This window comes from Theobroma cacao, chromosome 3 (genome assembly GCF_053813885.1).
Source record: "Theobroma cacao isolate CCN51 chromosome 3, ASM5381388v1, whole genome shotgun sequence".
In the NCBI taxonomy this organism is placed as follows: Eukaryota; Viridiplantae; Streptophyta; class Magnoliopsida; order Malvales; family Malvaceae; genus Theobroma; species Theobroma cacao.
Genome location: NC_142641.1, coordinates 31,599,441 through 31,621,411, shown reverse-complemented (window position 1 = coordinate 31,621,411; position 21,971 = coordinate 31,599,441). Strand labels below are relative to the sequence as shown.

The window sequence follows — 21,971 nt, the reverse complement described above, 5'->3', positions numbered from 1 at the left end:
GAAGCCAATTAATTGCTGAAGGAATAAGCTCACATACCGTTTATCTAGATGGATCATGGCTATAAGATTACTTTTTCGGGAAGCATAACTGGTCTCAGCATCAATACATAGGATGCAATTAGTAGATAGTCCCATAGTGGAAGGGAATAGTGGATTCAATATTCTTTCATCCGGTAATTCACCATGATCATTGGAAAGATTAAGAATTATAGGATTATTGATCATTAAGGATAAATCATACATGCTAGTATCAAACATTTTTTTTTTATTTGGAGAAAAATGAATTTTGAACCTACTTTTTGAGTAAAAAGACACATGTATTTATCATTAAATCAAATGTTTATATACACGAGAATATCACACTTGCTTGAAAAAGAATATACAAATTAAGGATGCATGCTTTATCAAACTTGTTTACAAAATTTCACATTGATCTTGGCAAAAATAACCCATTAATCTTAGGTCTCCAACTTCAACCACAGTTACATAATTAAGTATTGAAGAAAAGAAGAATTTATGTAGTTTAAACAATGTTAATTTTAATAAACTAAACTTCTCTCTAAGAATGTAAAAAAAAAGAACAAAAAACAGATCATAGTGTGTACACCATCTATAAATAATTTTTGGATCTAAAACATGTGAGAAGCTGAATATATAATGGATCCTAGGGAAAAGCCAAGGAGATCTCGTTAATCGTAAAAATGTTTAAGGAGAAAGTTACGCCACAAGCAGAAGGCACAAGTTGCTCTGACATTATTCGTTTTAACTTCGGATAGCGTTCTTCAATACAATATTGCTGCTTCCTTCTAAGACGGATGAGAAAGGACATTAATGAAGATACTTAATGGTTAAGCAAATTAGGACACCAACTAAAACATAAAGCTAAATAGGGCTGCGGATTTTATGCATGGTTCTTTCGGAATACAAAAGCAGCTTAATATCATAAAATCATAATAGAAAATAACGCATACCAAGTACGTATTTACTAGCTCTCGAAATATACCTGCAGCTAAAATCCTCCTATGAAAGATACATCGTCACCCTAAATATTTATTTCATATGATGTATATATCTGAATACACGCTATCAGCCTGTCATATTCTGAAAGCCCTTTATTGTCAAGCTTTTAAATGGAAAATATTGACTTAGAATGCCTTTTCAAGCAGCTTGTTTTTTCATTTAATCTTCCCACATTTTACATGCATACATATGCATACACACTAAGTATGAGTTAAGGAAAACATTTGGTTCGTCATTAATCATCTTGGTGTGAACAATGAACCGACAGTGTAGTTCATCAGATAGGTTCTTTAGATTCTTGAGGCTAACATTCTCCTAAAGCACTGTACCAATTAACCTTCCTTTCCCTCTCCTTTACTTTTACTTAGTTTCCTTCAATTGTCTTTTTGACAAACATTTCACATGGACATGAGATGAGACCCTTGAAGGCATAGAAACAAAGGGAACAAAAAGAAACTAGGCAAGCTTACATCCTGGGGCCAGGACGATATAGCTACATTCCAGAAGTTACATCCAATAAGGGTATGTGAATTATTTTTATAGTGTTTGTCCATGCTGGATAGTCCTACAATACTTCAACATGATCAGGATCAGGATCAAGATGTGGTCTGATCAGCATTCTGGTTGACTAATCAAATAGTGGTACTGGAAAGGGCTACTCACAATCCAATTTTTTCCTATGAGTGCAAAGTTTTTAAGATTCTTTGACTTGTAATAATAGAAAAGAAATTTTACAAATTAAGTTGCCTGTCTGATTTAGAATCTATAGATATATAAGAAAATATTATCCTAAAACCAGCATAGCACATAAACAGTTTTCATTGTCTACTGGTCAACTTATCTATCAGCATCTTGCTTGTACTGATTCTATCCTTGGTGTAACTCACTCCTCGTTCTGTATGCTATACCGTATCTTCTTTCTTCAAAGTAGTAGTTTCAATCTCTAGCACTCTAGATTTAAATTTTACATGAAGTTATTAATTTATGTTCTGACTTCTTAATGACAAAGTTCAAAAGGGAGTTTAACAAGCAAATCTTATGCTATATATATAACACTTGAACGTATTCTCTTGCAGATATATAGACAAGTCATTTATTTAGACCATTAAGGATGCGAAGTTGAGTTCCTGTTTTTGACAATATTTGATTAATTTTTATTAGCAGAGGGTAGTGCAACCTAGACATATCTTTTTCCCATATAGTGTATTACAAATTTGAAGAGTGCAAACACCTTCAAGAAAATGGATGGAGAGAAGCCTTTCCGCTTGTTTAAATTATATTGGTTTTCTTTGTAACCTCTTCTCTTAAATATATTCTATGTTCTTTTCTATTAAGTCCCACTGACCCCAAAATAGAGGAAGCCGCTTTATATATTCTGAAGTTTAAAAGCTTTAGTGACCTTAAAGGAACTATTAAATTTTTTTTTTTTAAAAAAATAGGAGATAACATGATTGGATATCTGTGGGCCTCTGAAACATAAAATATTCCAAATGCTAAATGATTGTTACAAGGATAAACTATCCAACCACACAGAGAAAGGTTCTTTTAATTTATAAAATTAAAACCAAAAAAAAGGTGAGGATAGGGACTCTCTTTACCAATACAACACAACCTATTTAACCTGTTTCATTGTCAAAAGAAGATTGAACAAGGGGTACATCTTTCCATGCATCTTTTGCCTCCCATATTAAAAAATGAAAAGTGTTGTTTGAGTATGTGCCATTGGTTGATTTGTTATTCTCTTCCCCTTTGATGTGAGATGTTTAATTATGTTGTTAATGAAGCTAAAAACATGAAGCAAGAACAAACTAGAATGACTAGAACTCAAGAGTAGAATGACAAAGCTTAGGAGTTTGGAAAACAATGCATCAAGAATCTATTCGTAAGGAGACTAGCTGTTTTGTGATAAGTGAAACATGTTTATAGGCTTTGTCATTGACTTAATCAACTAGACGAAACAGTTTAAAGCTAATACTTTCATTCAGGTTAGCTTGTCTGATCCCTCGTTTGATGCACACACTTCGAGGTTGCAAAATAATTAAAAACCAAGGATTATCCTCATCAAATTCAATTAAACATAACTTGCAATGAACTGCCAAGACAGCTCATGCTTCACGAGCAAGAAAAGTATTAATATTCATCATGAGTTTCTCCAGGTATTCTAAATAAATTGGGTCATGATGAGTTCCAGCTCCGCATTGTTTTCCATACATATCTAACCTTAAGATTCAGATTGCTAACTTTATGAGGAGCATTATGTTGTAAAGATAGTAATATGCCCATTTTTTGCAATTCATTTCCTCCATGTACATCATATTATGATAGAACCTAGTTGATAGAACCTTTTGTTTTCTTTTTATGAGTGTGTTCTTGCAGATTGCCTAAAGATTTCCAGTGCCTACTAAGACAAAATAATTTGAACTTTTATGTTATCTTCCTCTCCTTTTATCATCCAATAACTCTAAATAACAACTACCGTTATAATGAATTCAGATGGAAATTATAAAGAAAATTTTGAATGAAAATGAAAAGGGAAGACTCGACCATCTCCCAACCTTTGTGGAAAAACACAATTATATATATAAATATTTTTTGAATTTTGACAGGGCTTACATCTTAACCATCCAAATTTTAAGAGCACAGTACTTGAAGTTCGAGATTCTTTCATGATAAGAATCCAGTACAACATTAATCTACAAGCAACAATCAGCTAAATTGATTCATATATATTGACGTTTTTTACCCTATTTTTGTGTTCTTTAGCTATATCGACGATTAAGAATTAGGTGGAGTATACTCACAGACCACCTCAGTTTCTACTTCCCTTCTGTGAAAGTTCCTGTGGCAACCGCAAGCAGCACAGGTTAGAGCCCCAGTTGTTCCCTCCTCGCCGCTTGCCATGAACTCCCGGCAGCCATCAACGGCATATCCTCCGATGTTCGCCGCATGATTCTTCTGGCACTCCCCATATCTCACATTTCTAATCACTGAAGATGAAGTACTAGAACTTCTTCCACTTTTCAGCACCACTTGACGTTTCTTCATCCCTTGGAAACCCTAATTCTTCCGTACTTTGATGGAATCCTGGAGTAGTAGTTGTTTCTTGGCAATGTTTTTCTCATCCAACCCCAGAAGAGAGCTAAAAGAAAAAGCCAGCTCTCATTGTGGATTAAGCTACAAGGAAAAACAAGAAGAAAAAAAAATAAGAATAGAAAAGCTACCTTTATGCGGTTTGATGACTAACCCTAACCCTAGCCTGTATATTTATAAGGTTCAGTGGCATAGTTCTAGTCCATGGAAAGGGCGATCATCACCCTTATTTAACCATTATTTTCATGCCCTTGGTAAAGCTAGGAAGACAAAAGATTTACTCCAGTCTACGCTGTACACCAATCATCAATAGCCACATCATCATAAAGAATGGCATATATTTTTTTAAAAATTATTTGGTTTAATTATATATAGATATGTTGCTTCCATTTCGATCCATTGGATCATGATTCATGGCTCCATTTCTTTTTGGAATTTTAAGCTGCAAAGTGTAGCTCTCTGATGAAGAATTAGACAAGGCTAAATGGAGCTAGGTGAGTGGAGAAAATCCCTGTCCTCACACAAAATGGGAAGTGCCCTAGAATTATCTTCGGATATGATATTTCAACTGCCTTTGAAGATAATAGGGGATATATATTGGAAATTAGGAAGATGGAATATTTCAAATTTTGTGCAAGTAGGAATGCTCTAATACAATCAAAGCTAATGGGCTTTATGACCAAAAACAGTGATGAATTATTAGTCAAAAATGGAGTAATTAAAATGGTTGCTTGTTTTAATTAATGTGAGTGGGTCAGAGCTGATGCTCAAAAGGCAGGTTGCTATGGCCCTTGGAACTGTGACAACAACTCCTGTCTAATTACCTAAGATTCTAATATATAATTAGGACCACTGCGCAGCCCACCATGTTAAATGAACCACTACTCTCCCCCCTCCACTACAACAAATTTGAACTAAGACAACACATTTTTAAAATGTGCTACTAAAAATATTTTTAATAACACTTTTTTTTTTATATTTTTTAGAACATTTTTGTAGATCTAACCTCACTATATAAATTTTTAGATGCATTGTGAATAAAATGTAATGATAGGAATTGTATACACTAACAAATATTACACTTTTTTGTATTGCTACTAAATGTGAAAAAAGTGAAGCTAAAAGTTTAAATAGTTACACTTTTTAAAATTTTACTATAAAAAAAAATATGTTGCCTAAAAAAGTGTGATTAAAATTCAATTTTTTTTGTAGTGCCCTCTTCCTTTGCATCATATCAAGGACAATCATAAGTTTACAAAATTTCAACATCAACAAGATGCTCTTCAAATCCTTCAGTTCTAAGTTTGGAAATATTGGATCTCTCAGACTTTATGCTAATATTCAGGAATTAAAGTAAGAAGTAAAAGAAAACGATCAGCACTGCATCACAGAGATGGAATTGATACTCTAACCCCCAGTCCAAAAGTTAGAATATTTAGAATCAAAATGTGTTTTCCCATCATACTGTCCATTAGCTAGTGGACTTTAATTTGTTGGCTGAATTGTGCATGACAAAAACAAAGCAAGTGATTGAATAATTGAAAGGATAATAAGTGGGGGCATAAATCCCTTTTTACCTAATTATCATTTTCTCCCTATAGCAAGTTCTATCTTTCTTGTGTGAAGATGAATGTTTTTAATGCAATCTCTTCTTCAGTAATTTTGGCCATTGAGTAAAAAGTTCATGCAAAAGCATATTCATGAAAACCCGGAGTTTGGCTCTAAAATGGTTCTCCTATCCTCCTTAGGGGGTGACCGACCTATATAGATAATAGATGGGGCTTTTGAGCCCCAAATCCAGGGGTCTTTTCTCTTGAAAATCTATATTTAGGAAATAGTTAAAAGAGGAAAAAAATTATCCACCAAATCCAAGTGATAAGAAAAGGAAGAGACAAATACAAAATGAGGTGGTTAATCAAAGTCATGTACACAACCATTTGTGACCTTTCTGAAGAAATTAAGGAGAAACATAGACACGTGTGGCTGTCAATCCAAAACGTGCGAGAAAATCATTATCAATACAACATAAATTCTTATGATCAAATTTTCATTGTCAAAGGAAATCTTTACCCCATCAACACCCCCCCCCCCCCCCCCCCGAAAAAAAAAAACTGAACCAATTTAAACATAGTCAACTCACTGATGACAACAATAATTAAACACACTGTGCATGCATTTGGAAACTTAAGGGATTAGTTTAGATAGAACAAATTAGTTCATATCGTGTGCAGGCATTATGCTGTTGAGGACATTTCTCAGAAAACTGGATTATTAGGTGTTACAAGACAGTTATATATAGTGTTTTAGAATGTTGGGAAGAAGAGTCAACTTAAAGTTATATTTACATCATCACTCTCTCTATACATTGAAGAACTGTAGATTGAATATCTACTATTAGCCAAGAACAATAAGTCTTTATCAGCACTACTTTTGGCTTTTCAATAGGCTAATAAAAATCAAATGAGAATGTTATGACTTATGAATGCCTAATTAACTAGTATCATATAAGAAATCTTAAAATAACTAAATTGCACTCTACTCTCCTCAATGATATTAGATGCGTTGGTTCTTAGTAGTAACATTAAAAAAGGCAAGGGTTATTTTATTTAGCCTAAAAAAAAAATCACTAGTTTGAACTATTCGATTCTCACAACAATATAATATTAAAAACAATTCAAGAGTATGTGTTTATATATACTCTATTCAAATCATTGTTGAACTAGATAAATTCGAATATTTTAAGCAATTAGCAAATTAATGATCAATCGTAAAAATCATGTGAGAATTGCCTTAATAAAAGGTATTGGTAGATGCTTATGCAGGCTTTGACAGTTGAATACATAGCTCATTTTTCCATGTAATAGAGCATGGAAATTAAGAAATGGGATGAAATATTTTCTGGATGCATTAAAGTGGCTAATGATGGGTACTTGAATATGAATGATTGTTAATTTGGAGGGCTTCTGATGAGACAGTTTGCCACTCACCAACCGTGCCAAACTTGTGCAGCTTGCAATATCTGAACCTGTTGAGGATCTTATATGCTGTTAGATAATCTTGATTCTCGACTCACTAAAGAAAAAGTCCATCTTGAAAACCTTGAATAGATTGATGCAACTTCGCCTATCAAATGAAGAGTTAATGCAATTTAGCCTATATCAATTTCAAATTCTAGCACAGAGACCTAAACCCACTAACTTTCCACGCGTGATGAATACGATAGATATTAGCATCACTTGTCTCTCTCTTTCCCTTTAATTTGTTGCACTTTCACCTTCAACTTATTAGGGAAAGAATTTTCTTTTTTGATTTTCATTGTTCTATATTTTCTAAATATGTATATATTTTAGTATATACATTGAGATACACTTCTAACTATTGCAAACATACATGGTAAAACAAAAATTTCTTGTTCAAATGACAGTCGATATATTAGATGACCACAAATGTTGATAATTGATTATTATGTATCACATCATGATCATGATCATCATCATTTTCATTGCAATGCCATTACTTATTAATTTTTGTCATGATAATTTGCAATACTTTACAAATTACATAAAATTACATAAATTGTTTTTAATATGCATTTTAATTTAATTGATTTTGCCATTTTACCTTTTTTTTAATAGCATATCTATTAAGTAAATAATGTCATGACTTTCTCTCGTATGGACTATTTTATGGACATGACATCTTATTATGGGATGAAATAACTTGTAATTCGACATTATAAAAAATTGTCTTTCTCTAATTTTAGATCATTCGACTTTTTACTCCTAACGCTAAAACTTTGTCCTTGTCTTGTTAAATCTTACATCTTTGGACTCATTTACTCCTAACTGTAATTTGTTTTTCCTTTTACTCTCGCTAAAGCCTCCCTCATTCTTGCATCATCCTTACATTCTATCCATCCACTTTAAATATCTTGGCACCCTTATTTTTGAAATCTTTTTATCTTATCATTTCTTCTCTTGTCATTGGATATATGCAAGCTCCCAAAAGTTGTTAGGTTTTTTTTTTTTCCTTTTGAAAGAAGAGGATTTGGCAAAATGCATGTACTTATTATTAGAAGATCAAGAGCCTTAATTGTGTTAAGCAGTCGAAGGATTCAGAGCAATAAAAAGACATGACATTATAGGAGATTAATTGTACAAATTATAATTATAATGCTTATGTTAGTATAGCACGTGATGTGCATATACACCATCTACTGTACATATTTCCACTCATTCTTTTTCTCATTCTCAATGTTAAATTCTTTTTGTCTTCCAATTTGTAAATATGAGAATACTAGGGTTGTAGAATTCTCTAGTGTGTGAGCCGCCATGTATAGGTACTCCTCTTTTATTAGCATGGTATCAGAGCGGGATTCTTGCTTCTTGCTTGAAATCTCTTCATTTCTCAAGACAGATTCATCAAATTTTACCTAGACCCGTGGTTAGTTATCATATATCTTTGAAATTTGTCCTGATTTCTTCCTTTATTCAACCTCATCCAAGCTCTTAGTTTTTTTTTTCCTCAACCAAAAGTGATAAATTTGATTGATTTGTTAGAGAAGTGATCTTCAACCTGGAGAAATCAATTGCTAAAGAATGGCGGGAAGCAACTGAAGAAGATGGAAGTTGGAAGATGGTTCAAGGCTAAATGAAACGATGTCGTAGAGGCTTTCTAAACATTTCAAGTTTGTAAAACGAAGACCACTTGTGTCGTTTCTGTTTATATTTCTTATTAGTTAAATGTAGAAAAATTTGTCTTTTGGAGTGTTGTTTACAAGAGTATACAACATCTCATTGTGTTGTTTACTCAGTCCTTTTAAATTTTCTTGTTAAACGTTCTTCATGAGCGTTGTTTTGATTGTTTTGTTATAGGCCAACGGTCACCTGCTTGTTATTTTTGTTCTTTGTTATAGCTGTTAGAGCACAAAAACCTTTCTCTTTTTTTTTGAGCTTTTGATTTGATTTTTTTGGCTTTTTAATTTTTCCAGGCTACATTTGTGGAATGGTTCTCTGTAATGAGTATATACCATTTTGTAACCGTTATTTGGGTACATCTTTATGAACAATGAAATTCTCAATTTTTCTTTAGTTGGTACTCTATTTTTTGTTTCTTCTTCTTCATCCTTCCCAACCTCTGTTACTAGAAATTCTTGAAAATTAGGTTTGTCTTACTTAGTATCAAAGCGACTTATCTCAAGGGACTTGTAACACATTGTTTTTGATCAAAGCATCTTCAACTTCAACATGGCTACAGTTGAATATAGTGCAGCTACACCTTCTGTATTCACCAGTGTTAATTACCCTTTATGGGCAGTGAAAATGAGGTCATATCTCAATGCGTTTGACTTGTGGGATGTGGTGGAGTCTGGTGAGATGCCTGTTCAAAGGCATGCGAATCCAACCTTTGCTCAGATTAAGTAACACTTGGAGGAAGTTGCAAAAAGATACAAGGCTTTGATTAACCTACAGTCAACTATGTTAGAGTCAATCTTTGGAAAGATTATGCATCTAGAGTATCTTAAGCAAGTGTCGGACAGTATCAAAGAAGAATATCAAGGCAATAACAAAACCAAGGTGATGCAGATTATGAATTTATCAAGACAATTTGAGGTTATGAAAATAAAGGAAGATGAGGGTATTCAAGAGTATACAGATAGGATGTTGAAGCTGGTAAATCAGCTTAGAATGCTGGGACAAGAAGTCACAGATCAAAAGATGGTCAACAAGATTTTGGTGAATATGTTAGACAAGTTTGAATCAAGGGTGACTTCACTTGAGGATTCGAAGGATCTAACTAAAATCTCTATAAAAGAATTAATCTTTACTTTATTAGCTTTTGAGCAGAGAAAAGCTCTCAAGTATGAGGAGTTTGTTGAAAATGCCTTAGTAGCTAAAACTAAGGGCTTAAGAGTTAAAGCTGAAAACTCGAAGAAGAATAATATTAAAGGCACTAAGTCTAGCACTGCAAAGCAAGGAAAGAATCATGACAAATATCTTCCTTGTACTCACTATAAAAAAGCTAATCATACTCCAAAGTTCTGTTGGTATAGGCCTAATGTGAGGTGTCGAGCTTGCAATCAACTTGGACATGTGAAGAATGTGTGCAAAGCCAAGAAACAAGAAGATGAGGGCAAGGCTACAGTGGCAGAAGAAGCTGATGAATCAGAAGAGGTAATGTTATGGCTAAAATAGATGATGAAGTTATTAAGAAATGCACTTGGTTGATTGATAGTGGCTGCTCAAACCACTTGACAAGTAATATCAATCTTTTCACTGAGCTTGATGAGAGTTATAGGGCTCATGTGAAGATTGGTAATGGTCTATACATGAAGATACTTGGAGTAGGCACTATAGAAGTGAAAACTGTAGCTGGTATGAAGTTTATTCATGAAGTGCATTACGTGCTTGAAGCTGATCATAACCTACTTAGGGTAGGTCATTTAGATGATAATGGTTATGCCTTATTGTTTAAAAATAGGCAATTGACAATATTTGATCCTACTAGTGTTGAGTTATTAATAGTGAGTATGAGAAACAGGTGTTATCCTATGAAATTGTCAGAAAGTAAACAACTAGCTCTCTATACTGAGTATGACTCATTTGAATTGTGGCATAAACGCGTTGGACATGTGAATTATAATTCACTATCAACAATGACTTCAAAATAGCTTGTGATAGGTTTACCTAACATTGTCAAACCAGAGAAGTTATGTGATATCTGTCAACTTGGAAAGCAGACCAAGAAACCTTTTCTTAAGAGGAGTAGATGGAGAGCCACAAAGAAGTTGGAGCTAGTTCATACTGACTTGAGTGGTCCTATGAAGAATCCTTCATCGAGTGGAATCAAGTATTATATCTTGTCCATTGAAGATTTCTCTAATTACTGTTGGATTTATTTTTTAAAGAATAAATCAGAAGCTATAAGGAGTTTTTCTGAGTTTAAAGCACAGGTTGAGAACTTTGCTAGCTTAAGCATCTAGGTGCTAAAGACAGACAATGGAGCTAAATACATTTCAAATGACTTTGAGAAGCTTCTAGCAACAGTTGGGATTCACCATCAGTTAAGAGCAGCTTATAGTCCGCAGCAAAGTGGCAAGGTTGAAAGGAAGAACATAATAATTGCAGATATGGCAAGGTGTTTGTTATTTTAGTGTAATCTACCTATGAAGTTTTTGGCTGAGGCAGTTAACACTACTAACTACATTCAGAACAGAAGCATCACTAAGGCATTGGCACTCAAGACTCCTTTTGATATTTGGTATGAACAAAAGCCCTCTGTTGCTCATTTTAAAGTTTTTGGTTGTGCGTGTTATGCTCGAATTCTTGATGTGAAGAGGTTTAAATTCAGTGTTAAAGCTTTTTACTATTGTGTATATTGGGTATAGTGACAAATCCAAGGGATGTAAGCTATATGATTTAGAAGCAAACAATGTAGTTATAAATAGGGATGTGGTTTTTTTATGAAAGTCAGTGCTGGAATTGGGAAAAAAAGATTGTAGAATCTATTCCTGGTAGTCATGATGCAAAAAATCATCAACCATCACTAGAGAGTGACGATTATGATATTGAAGGTGAAAGTAAGGTTGTGAGAGGGACAAAGACACTAGAGAACATATATAGCAAATGTAATCTTGCTATTACTGATCTTACTACTTATTCTGAAGCTGAAGTGGATGAGAACTGGAGAAAGGCTATGGACACTGAAATCTCCATGATAAAGAAAAACAACACTTGGTTACTTGTAGACAAACTTGCAAATCAGAACATAATAGGAGTCAAATGGATGTTTAAAACTAAGCTGAATCCTGATGGCTCGATAAATAAATACAAAACCAAATTGGTGGTTAAGGGATATGCTTAGATTTATGGAGTTGATTATCTCGAAACCTTTGCATTGGTTGCCAAACATGACACGATTAGAATGCTTGTTGCATTAGCTGCCAGAGAAGAGTGGAAGATATACCATTTAGATGTAAAGTCAGCTTTTCTAAATGGTTATCTTTCTAAAGATATCTTTGGGGAACAACCTGAAAGTTATAAAGAACAAGGGGTAGAGAACAAGGTTTGTAAGCTAGTAAAGGCACTATATGGCTTAAAATAGGCACTAGGGCCTAGTATGATGGGGTAGATGCTTACTTTACTGGTCAGGGTTTTTTGAAAAACACAAATAATTCTACATTGTATGTGAAGATATCTGGCAGTATTGTAATGTTAGTTGTTGCAGTATATGTTGATGATTTGTTAATCACTAGACCTGATGATGATTCATTGTTTGAGTTTAAAAACCAGATGATGAAAGACTTTGAAATGACAGACTTAGGGTTAATGACTTATTTCTTAGGTATGGCGGCTCTGTAAATTGGTGAAAAAGTGTGGTTACATCAGACAAAGTATGCCAAAGATCTGTTAAAGAAGTTCAACATGTCTGCTTGCAAGGCTGTAGCAACTCCACTAGCTTCTGGAGATAAACTTTGTAAAAAGGATGGTTCTACAGCAGTTGATGGTTCAATCTATAGAAGTCTGATAGGTTCTTTATTATATTTGACAGCAACAAGGCCTGATTTGATGTATGCTACATGTTTATTGTCTAGATTCATGCAAGCTCTTACATTGTTACATTTTGAAGCAGCCAAAAGAATCCTCAAGTATGTTAAAGAAGCTACTGACTTTGGTTTGAGGTTTGTAAGACAGAATAGTGGGGATTTAATTAGATACAATGATAGTGATTGGGTAGGGTCACCTGATGATTCTAAGAGCACAATTGGGTTCTATTTTTCTTTCAATAATGCAATTTTCTCATGGAATTCGAAGAAGCAAAGTGTTGTTGCATAGTCTATTGTAGAAGCTGAGTACATGGCAACTGCAGCAGCTGTAAATCAATTGAAGTGGCTAAAGAAGATTCTAGATGATCTTGGTTTCAAACAAGATAAGAGCACTATGATCTTTGTTAATAATCTATCAACCACTGCAATAGCCAAGGATCCAGTTCATCATAGGCGAACCAAGCATATCAAGGTAAAATATCATACTCTTAGAGAGGTTGAACTCAAGCATTGCAGTATAGAGGTTTAATTAATAGATATATTAACCAAAGGTTTATCCAAGGAAAGGTTTGAAACACTCAAAACATTTCTTGGGGTGCTCCAGATTTCAGATCATGAGGGAGTGTTAGAGAAGTGAGCTTCAACCTAGAGAAATCAATTGCTGAAGAATGGTGGGAAGCAACTGAAAAAGTTGAAGGTTGGAAGATGGTTTAAGGCTAAATGAAATGATGTCACGAGGCTTTTTAAGCATTTCAAGTCTGTGAAACGAAGACCACCAGTGTCGTTTTTGTTTCTATTTCTTATTTGTTAAATGTAGAGAAGTCTGTCGTTTGGAGTGTTGTTTACAAGAGTATGTGACATCTCATTGTGTCGTTTACTCAGTCCTTATAAATTTTCTTGTTAAACTCTCTTCATGAGCGTTGTTTTGATTATTTTCTTATAGGCCAACGGTCACTTGCTTGTTATTTTTGTTCTTTGTTATAGCTGTTAGAGCACAAAAAACTTTCTCTCATTTTTTGTGCTTTTGATATGATTTTGTTGGGTTTTTCATTTTTCTAGGCTACATATGTGGAATGGTTCTTTGCAATGAATATATACCATTTTGTAACCGTTATTTGGGTACATCTTTTTGAATAATGAAATTCCCAATTTTTCTTTAGTTGGTACGCTATTTTTTGCTTTTTCTTCTTCATCCTTCTCAACCTTTATTGCTAGAAATTATTGAAAATTAAGTTTGTCTTACATGATCAATGAGAAATTACAAATGGATGAGCAAGCCAATTAGGCCTCTATATAAAAAGAAACATGAGAGTTTGCTAGAAACTTAAGAACAGAGGTAACAAGAAAACAAAAGAAGAATATGACATAAAAATAAACATGAACAGAAGAGAAAAATAGCCCAAAAAGAAGACATTGCAAAATGAACAGAGCATGAGCACTAGAGAGGGCAATCAACACCAAAATAGTTGAAGGGAAGACAATAACAACATCAACGAAGACAATCCAGTAGCTTACCAGATAGCAGAAGATATAGAAGATTTATCAACCCCCAGCTTAGAAAGAAAATCAGCCATTGAGTTGCCTTTTCTAAGAATATGTTTAAAAGAGAAACACTAGATTGAGATGATGAAAGTATCAATTTTGTTAAATACACGCCAATGCTCGCAAAAGCGTTGAGAACTACCGAGAACCCAAGAGAAGGCAATTTTTGAATCCAACGTAATAATAACTTTAGTGCCAGAATAGTCAGAAGATGAAAACAATCAAAGAGCATGCAAAATAGCCAAAAACTCAACAAGGTTGAAGTCAAGAAGATTGAGATGACCATAAAAAAGACCCAAAATAATGCCTTCAAATCACGATGCACACCCTTACATCCCGTAGGACCAGGTTTACCCCTGGTAGAGCCATCAACATTAAGCTTTAAACAACTATTCAAATGAAGAAGCAAAGGGGTAAAGGAACGGAACTTGGAAGGATTACTCGAAATAACATAATGAGTGGCAGTCTTTTAGACAAATTCATCAATGGTAGTAGAACCCTTATTAGCACAAATCCAAAGGAAAGATCTTATTTTGATGAGGGAAAGAATCTCATTCGGCTCCCATATCTTTTTAGAAAAAAACATTTCATTTCGAACAAGCCAAATTGACTAGAGAGAAGTCATGCAAACAATGAACCAATAATAGTGGAGAGAACCAGAAAATGGAGCATCAGTCCATGATTGGATGAAACTTGAGACTGAACAAGGTGCATTCCAAGAAAGACCCCACCATTTGAAAAATAAGTCTTTAAACAATCCATGCAAATTATATGAAAGGAGAAGGTGCGGACATGATTCTTCAAAATAACCACACCATGAACATTAAATTTAAACATAAGAAAATGGAACACCCCTTACAGCAAGGAAAGTTTTGGAGAGTATGGAATCAAGGATAGCAAGCCAAATGAAGCCTTGGACCTTTGGTGGAATAGGAAGCTTCCATAATGAATGACACCATACCTTTTGGCCAATAGGACCTTTATCAATGATAGAGGTAGAAGTCTTGATAAAGAAATTACCTTTATCATCATATGTCCAAATAAGACGATCCCTTTTGCACACACTAATAATAACTAAGGCTAAAAAAGAGAGAATTTCATTAAGATAGTGATTCCCAAGAATAAAAGGGATGTCGAAAGGGAATAAGCCATGATGAACCATCCCAAAAAGTGAACACGAACTTCTTTATCCATAGCCAGAGAAAATAGCCTTGGAAACTTAAAAGATAAAATGTCATTGTCGAGAATCCATCTATCCATCTAGAAGAACATAGAAGATCCATCACCAATGCACCATTGATAGGCTGGAACCCGAACATAGTCACAAACTTTGTCATTAAGAGATAATTGGAAAACACTTTTCTAAAGAGGTGACTTCCTGTCAACTTGAAAGGTTGATATATGGCAACCATTGTATTTTACTAGCACCATATTTATCAATAATGAAACGTTTCCATAAAGTATTATCTTCCACACCATACTACCACCACCACTTAGCAATGAAAGCCAAATCCTTGCGATAGAGATTTGAAATACCAAGACCACCATAGAGTTTTGGTTTACAAACAAGGGACCACTACAGTTTAAAAAGTTTGCGAGAATTAGATTATCCACCCCATAGAAATGACCTTCTAAGCTGATCAATTTTATTGATGACAGATTTAGGAGCTTAAAAGATAAACATGTGGTAAAGCAGTAAAGAATTTAAAATAGAATTAATGAGGGATAAACGACAACCAAAAGAAAGATATTTTGCTGCCATAATGTCAAACGCTATCAAACTTTGTCAATCACAAGGTTCCAAGTACTAATACTTCTCAAATTGGACCTAAGGGAAATACCAAGATATGTAAATGGTAAAGAGCTAATACTACATTTGAGAATAGATGCAAATTTTTTGGCAACAGCAGAAAAACATAAAAACATCCAACCGAGTAAATAGAAGATTTACTAAAATTGATTTTAAGCCCTGAATTTATCTCAAAGTAGTGGAAAATTCAATGGATGACAATAGCATATTTAGGATCCAAATGTAAGAACATAATCGTTCCATCCACAAATTGAAGATGAGAGATCGAAAATCTAGAAGCTAAGAGTAAAATACCTTGAGGAAATCAAGTTCCTCAAATCTAGAGAGAAGAATATGAAGAACCTCAATTACCATAATGAAGAGAAAAAGTGACAATAGATCTCACTGTCTAAGCCCACATTGCATGGAAAATTCAACACTAGCTAAACCGTTAAGCAAAATAGAAACTCAAGCTATGGAGATACCATCCTTGATCCATCTCTTCCAATTAAATCTGACACCCATCTCCTCCATAACATTCATTAGAAAGTCTCAATCAACATAATCGAAGGCTTTTTCAAAATCAAGTTTTAGAACAATACCTCCCTTATTATGCAATCCCTTTTTCATACTATGAATAATCTCGTTGGTTAGCAGTAAATTGTTAGAAATTTGGCGACCCCAAATGAAGGCTAATTAGGAGTCACTGATGACGAAAGAAATAATTCTCTTGAGACGGTTAGCCAAGAACTTGGAAAGAATTTTATATAGGGAATTTATAAAGTTCATATGCTTAAATTCCTTTAAAGATTAAAGGTTGGAGGCTTTGGGAATAAGTGTGATAAAAGACGAATTAAGAACTTTTTCAATGCTGCCAAAAGCCAAAATCTCAATGATAAATCCAAAAGATCTTTAATCACCACCAAGATCGTTTATAGAAATTAAGATTAAAACCATCGAGCTCGAGAGCCTTCGAATCATCACATTCCCAAACCGTGGATTTCAATTCATCCAAAAAGGCTAGCATCTCAAGAAAATAAGCTTCCTCACAACTAAGCTTTTTGAAAGTGAAAGCACTGATGTCAGGACGTGGTCAATAATCTAAATTCAATTGATTTTTGAAAAAATGATAAGTTGTCTATTGAATATCCTTCAAGTTCAAAATCCAAAGTCCATTATTGGAAAAACCAATAATTAAATTACAATTAGAGTGAGCTTTTGCTTTACATTGAAAGAAATAGGTGTCCTTATCACCCTTCTTAATCCAACGTATTCGAGACTTTTGGCACCAAAGTGATTCTTTGCGCCTATGAGCAGTTCACAGATCTTTGGTGGCAACTTTCCTAGCCAAACATTCCTTAGCTATAAGATCTCTTTCATCACTGATTTTATCAAGATCATCAATAACTACTTCTAATTCAACAATTAAGGTGTTGATATTACCAAATGAATGATGATTTCACTGCCAAAGATGAACTGTCATATTGTTGATCTTAATTTTAAGGTAGTGACTCATAGAGCCATGAATAACAAATGATGACTAGCCTTAAGCAACAATAGAGTGAAAATCAATGGTAGATATCCAACAATTGAGGAATTTAAATGGGCGAAGCCCATAATCAACAAAAATAAAAGCAAGTAGAATTAGACAATGGTCTAAGAGAGATTTCTTGAAACCACTTTAGCAGATATTTTGAAAATGTAAGAACCATTTAGAAGAAAGGAGAAAACGATCAATTTGGCTTCGTTTACAATCAAGCTCGAACCAAGTAAATTTTTTCCCAATTAGTGGAAAATTAGAGAGTCCACATCTGTTTATAAACTGGTTAAACTCCTCCATACCTAAGCCTAAAAGAAGATAACCCTACATCTTATCAGAATTTTTAATTGTATTGAAGTCACCAACACAACACCAATTGATGTGGAATACTACAAAAAGAGATGAAATCTCATCCCATAACAGAGATTTGTCCAATGCATCACAAGGAGCATAGGTATTGGTGATTGCGTATTCAAAATTGTTAAGCAACTAGGAGCTAGTAACAAGGATAAAAGGATTTCTCATAAGAATCTGCTTATGGGAAAAGGAAACATAATTATTAATAGATACTAAACCATCGGACCTACCGATGGATGAACTAAGAGCCCAGCTCAAGTTATCATAATGTTAAAGTCTTTCAATGTCTATATCAAAGATGTTTTCTAATTTAGTTTCCTAAATAAAAATCAAGTATGCTTCATGGAGGAGGATAGGCTTTTTTACCATACTAATTTTCAAAGAACTCCTCACCCTATTATGTTTAAAAAAAAATACACATGGTGGCCTACCAATACAAAGCACAACACAAAACCAAAGGAAAGAAAGAAATAGAAAGTCACAGTCAACAACTAGCAAATATGGGAGAAGCAAGGAAGAGTAGCAATGCCCTCAAGCTTGGACGACAAAAATGTAGTATTGAAAGAATTATACAAAAGAGTCACTAGAATATAGCAAAACAGAAAACCTATGGCGACAATGCAAAATTGTACATGAGGTTACTTAATAACTCACAACTTGTTAAGCACCACATCAACTGAGCAAGAGGGTTGAAGAGTAAGATCGAGATTTTTACCCAGTTCTCAAGTTAACATAGCTTCATCTAGATTTAAGTTATCAAATAGGGAGGATGAATGGATGTTACGCTACTTTGATTTCTTTTTTCCTAATTTCTTAAAAGATTTAGAGGCCTTAGAAAAAGAAAACGTAATTTTAGGATAGGCAACCAATGGCATGGAATTTTCTTCTATCGGATCAGATGATGGAACTCTTTGATCAAGCACGGAGTCAGAATCTGTAGAAGAATGATTAGGATGCTAGGAGATAACGCTTTGATTTAGGATGTTTTGAATTAGTGGGATTGTGAGAGCCAAGGCTCTTAGTTGACATTAAAAGAAAAATGTCAAACTCTTTTTCAACTACCACTTTTAGCAAAAAACCCTCTACCATAGAAGACCCTCACTCACCCTTCTACTATCATCATACTAACCATTATGGGTCAATAGTCATGACCTCTAAACTCACTTCAAACCATTATGTTTGATGGAGTAGATAATTTCTTTTAGCCTTGACTAAACAAAACAAAGTTGGTTTTCTTGATAGGTCTATTGCTAAGCCAAATCCAACAAATGAGAACTTTACAGCCTAAAAAAGATGAAATACTCTAATTGTGTCATGGCTCTTGAAGTCCATGTCCCAACCAAGAACATCAACAGTCATTTTCATGAACTTTGCTACAAAGATATGGGAAACCATTAAGACTCGAATTACACAGCTAGATGATGCACGCATTTGCAACCTTCAATTTACCTTCAACAATGTGCCTTAAGGTATGAAATTTGTGAACTCATGCTTTGCTGAATTGAAAAACATTTGGGAAGAATTGAGAAATTTTTGTCCACTTCCTTACTTTGAGTGTGGTTTGTGTAACAAAAAATGTTTTCAGAAATTCATTGAACAGTACAAGAAAGATACTATATTTAGGTTTCTAAATTGCCATAATGACTCTTTCTTGACTCTAAGGTCCTAAATTATTATGATGGTCCCTTTACCAACATTAGATCAAGTTGACAGCTTAGTATTGAGAGAGGAGTCGTAAAGGAGTTTGTATTTGCATTCTCAACTAGCCGCAAAGTCCGTTGCCATGTTAGTAGCTAATGAAGGTAGAAAGAAACATAGAAATGTTATAACCTATACCACTGTGGGAAGAATAGGCATACTAAGGACAAATGTTTTCACCTGATTGGTTTTCCTAAGGACTTTGAGTTTATCAAAGGAAAGGCTAACTTCAAGAAAAGGGAAAAACCTTTGGTTCATAACTCAGTCATCAATAATGTAGCCACTATAAACCAGATGGAACCTGGAGATGAGGAAATTACCAATAGTTCACAATTCTCTCTCATTAAAAGTCAGCTCCAAAATTTGATGGCACTTGTCAATGACAATGCTTCCAACAGCAATGTTACTGATAACTCTTCCACCAGCTAGCAAATAGAACATATATTTGCCAATTTTACCATTATAGATATTATTTCTAAACCAAACCATTTAAAATCTACAAGCATACTTACAAAAGAATCATTTTGCTTTAATTCTTTCATGATAAATCAACATTCCTAGATAGTGGATATAAGTGCGTCTAATCATATTGCTTGTTCTGTTGATTTTTTTATTGCTTATAAACTAGTGAAAAGTATGTTTGTTTAGCTCTCAAATAAGATTAGAGCAATGGTAACACATAGAGGTTCGATTAGATTGAGTGATGCATTGATCCTAACTAATGTTCTTTATGCACCCTTTTTTCACTTCAATCTAGTTTTTGTCGATCAATTAACAAAGTCCAAACAAAATCTTCTCTTATTCATTGACCAATATTGCCTTATCTAGGATCTTAAAACATGGATAGTGATTGGGGTTGCTAAAGTTTTAGAGGGGTTAGACTATGTACAAGACAATTAATATGCACATTTTCTAAAGTAATTTAATTTTGAGAAATTTGTCAAGTCTTTTCCAAACAAATTTGTCAATGGTTATAGTTTGGATTTAAAAACTTTAGATTTATGGCACTATAGGTTAGGCCATGTTCCTTTGAATAGTATAAAGATTATACAACAATCTTGCCTAGATGTTTCATTCAAATATGATTTTCCTTGTAAAGTTTGTCCACTTACTAGACAAAACAAGTGGCCTTTTCCAGTGCATGTAAAGAATACTAAATCAGTGTTTGAAATTGTACATGTTGATATATGGGGACCATATACAACTGCTACCATCAGTGGACATCACTATTTTCTTATAGTTGTAGATGATTATAATATATTTACATGAGTTTTCTTTATGAAAACAAAATCTGATGTTCAAACTATTTTGCCATCATTTTACAATCTTGTTTTAAATCAATTCAACTATTCAATCAAAATAATCAGATCAGATAATGGAAAAGAATTCAATTTAAATGATTTTTATTTTTCAAAGGATATTCTGCATCATTTATCTTGTGTAGAAACCCCATAACAAAATGGTGTTGTGGAAAGAAAACACCAACATTTACTAATAGTTGCAAAGGCTCTTTTATTTCAATTAGTCTAACAATTATTTTTTATGGTGATGCTTTACTTACGAAAGCACATATCATCAATAGAACACCCACCTAACCTATTCAAAACAAAACTCCCTTTGAAATCTTGCACCACAAATCACCTTGTTATTCTTATTTTTAAGTCTTTGGTTGCCTTTGCTATGCCTCCACTCGTAAAAGAAACAGAAAGATGTTTGACCATAAAGCCAAACAATGTGTTTTTATAGGTTATCTTGTAGGTATTAAAGGATGCAAACTATTTGATTTAGACACACATGAAGTATTCATATCCAAAGATGTGGTCTTTCATGAAAGGATTTTTCTTTTTCAGCATCATAGCATAAATTCTAACACTGATGCATTTTCACAAACATATGACATGCATAATCTGCATCATAGTGTTATTCATTCCAGTACCACTATTGACTCATTGTTTCATGATTCATATCTATCCTTTGATGCAAACAATAGTTTTTACATCCAAGAAACATCAAATTTATCCATGTCTCAAACTAATTATGAAAATTATTTCGATTCTACCCTTATAGGTTCTACCTAAAATTCTAATTCTATGTCTTCTCAAAACTCAGAATCTTTTGATTCTAATAATATCACTTTACCTTTTGAACCAATTAGGAAAAGTACTAAGACTACAAATCCATCAAAATATCTTGAGGCATACTAATGTGATTATCCTCCTCATGTTCATTACGTTACTTCTTATCCCATTACTTCATACTTGTTTGCTAATCAATTATCAACATCTCATAAAGCATTCACTGCATCTCTCCCCAAAATATATGAACCCTAAACCTATTCAAAAGCTGTTAACCATTATCATTGTAAAGCTGCCATGGAATAAGAGTTAAAG

The 21,971-nt window shown here is 33.7% G+C and overlaps 3 protein-coding genes across 5 annotated transcripts; 2 read left to right on the top strand and 1 right to left on the bottom strand.

The window, feature by feature from the left end:
- Positions 1 to 470: 470 nt before the first annotated feature.
- Positions 471 to 4,603, bottom strand: LOC18604683 (mini zinc finger protein 2). Of its 3 annotated transcripts, none has more exons than XM_088804165.1 (2): positions 3,822 to 4,603; positions 471 to 803 (listed from the first exon to the last, which is right to left on the bottom strand). In XM_088804165.1, coding segments are annotated over exons 1-2 (246 nt in total). In that variant the 5' UTR covers positions 4,066 to 4,603; the 3' UTR covers positions 471 to 801. The 3 variants fall into 3 exon arrangements, with proteins under 3 accessions (XP_088660291.1, XP_088660289.1, XP_017972402.1); XM_088804163.1 differs by having other exon boundaries at positions 471 to 806; positions 3,822 to 4,599; XM_018116913.2 differs by lacking the exon at positions 471 to 803 and having other exon boundaries at positions 3,664 to 4,159; positions 4,242 to 4,433.
- Positions 4,604 to 9,356: 4,753 nt separating this feature from the next.
- LOC148763711 (uncharacterized) lies at positions 9,357 to 11,973 on the top strand. The gene is made up of 6 exons (XM_088804606.1): positions 9,357 to 9,480; positions 9,625 to 10,283; positions 10,445 to 10,543; positions 10,781 to 11,062; positions 11,264 to 11,491; positions 11,584 to 11,973. The coding sequence occupies exons 1-6, from the start codon at positions 9,357 to 9,359 to the stop codon at positions 11,971 to 11,973; spliced, it is 1,782 nt and encodes a 593-aa protein (XP_088660732.1).
- A 60-nt stretch (positions 11,974 to 12,033) lies between these two features.
- On the top strand, positions 12,034 to 12,944 carry LOC148763710 (secreted RxLR effector protein 161-like). The gene is made up of 2 exons (XM_088804605.1): positions 12,034 to 12,174; positions 12,498 to 12,944. The coding sequence occupies exons 1-2, from the start codon at positions 12,034 to 12,036 to the stop codon at positions 12,942 to 12,944; spliced, it is 588 nt and encodes a 195-aa protein (XP_088660731.1).
- Positions 12,945 to 21,971: the final 9,027 nt, after the last annotated feature.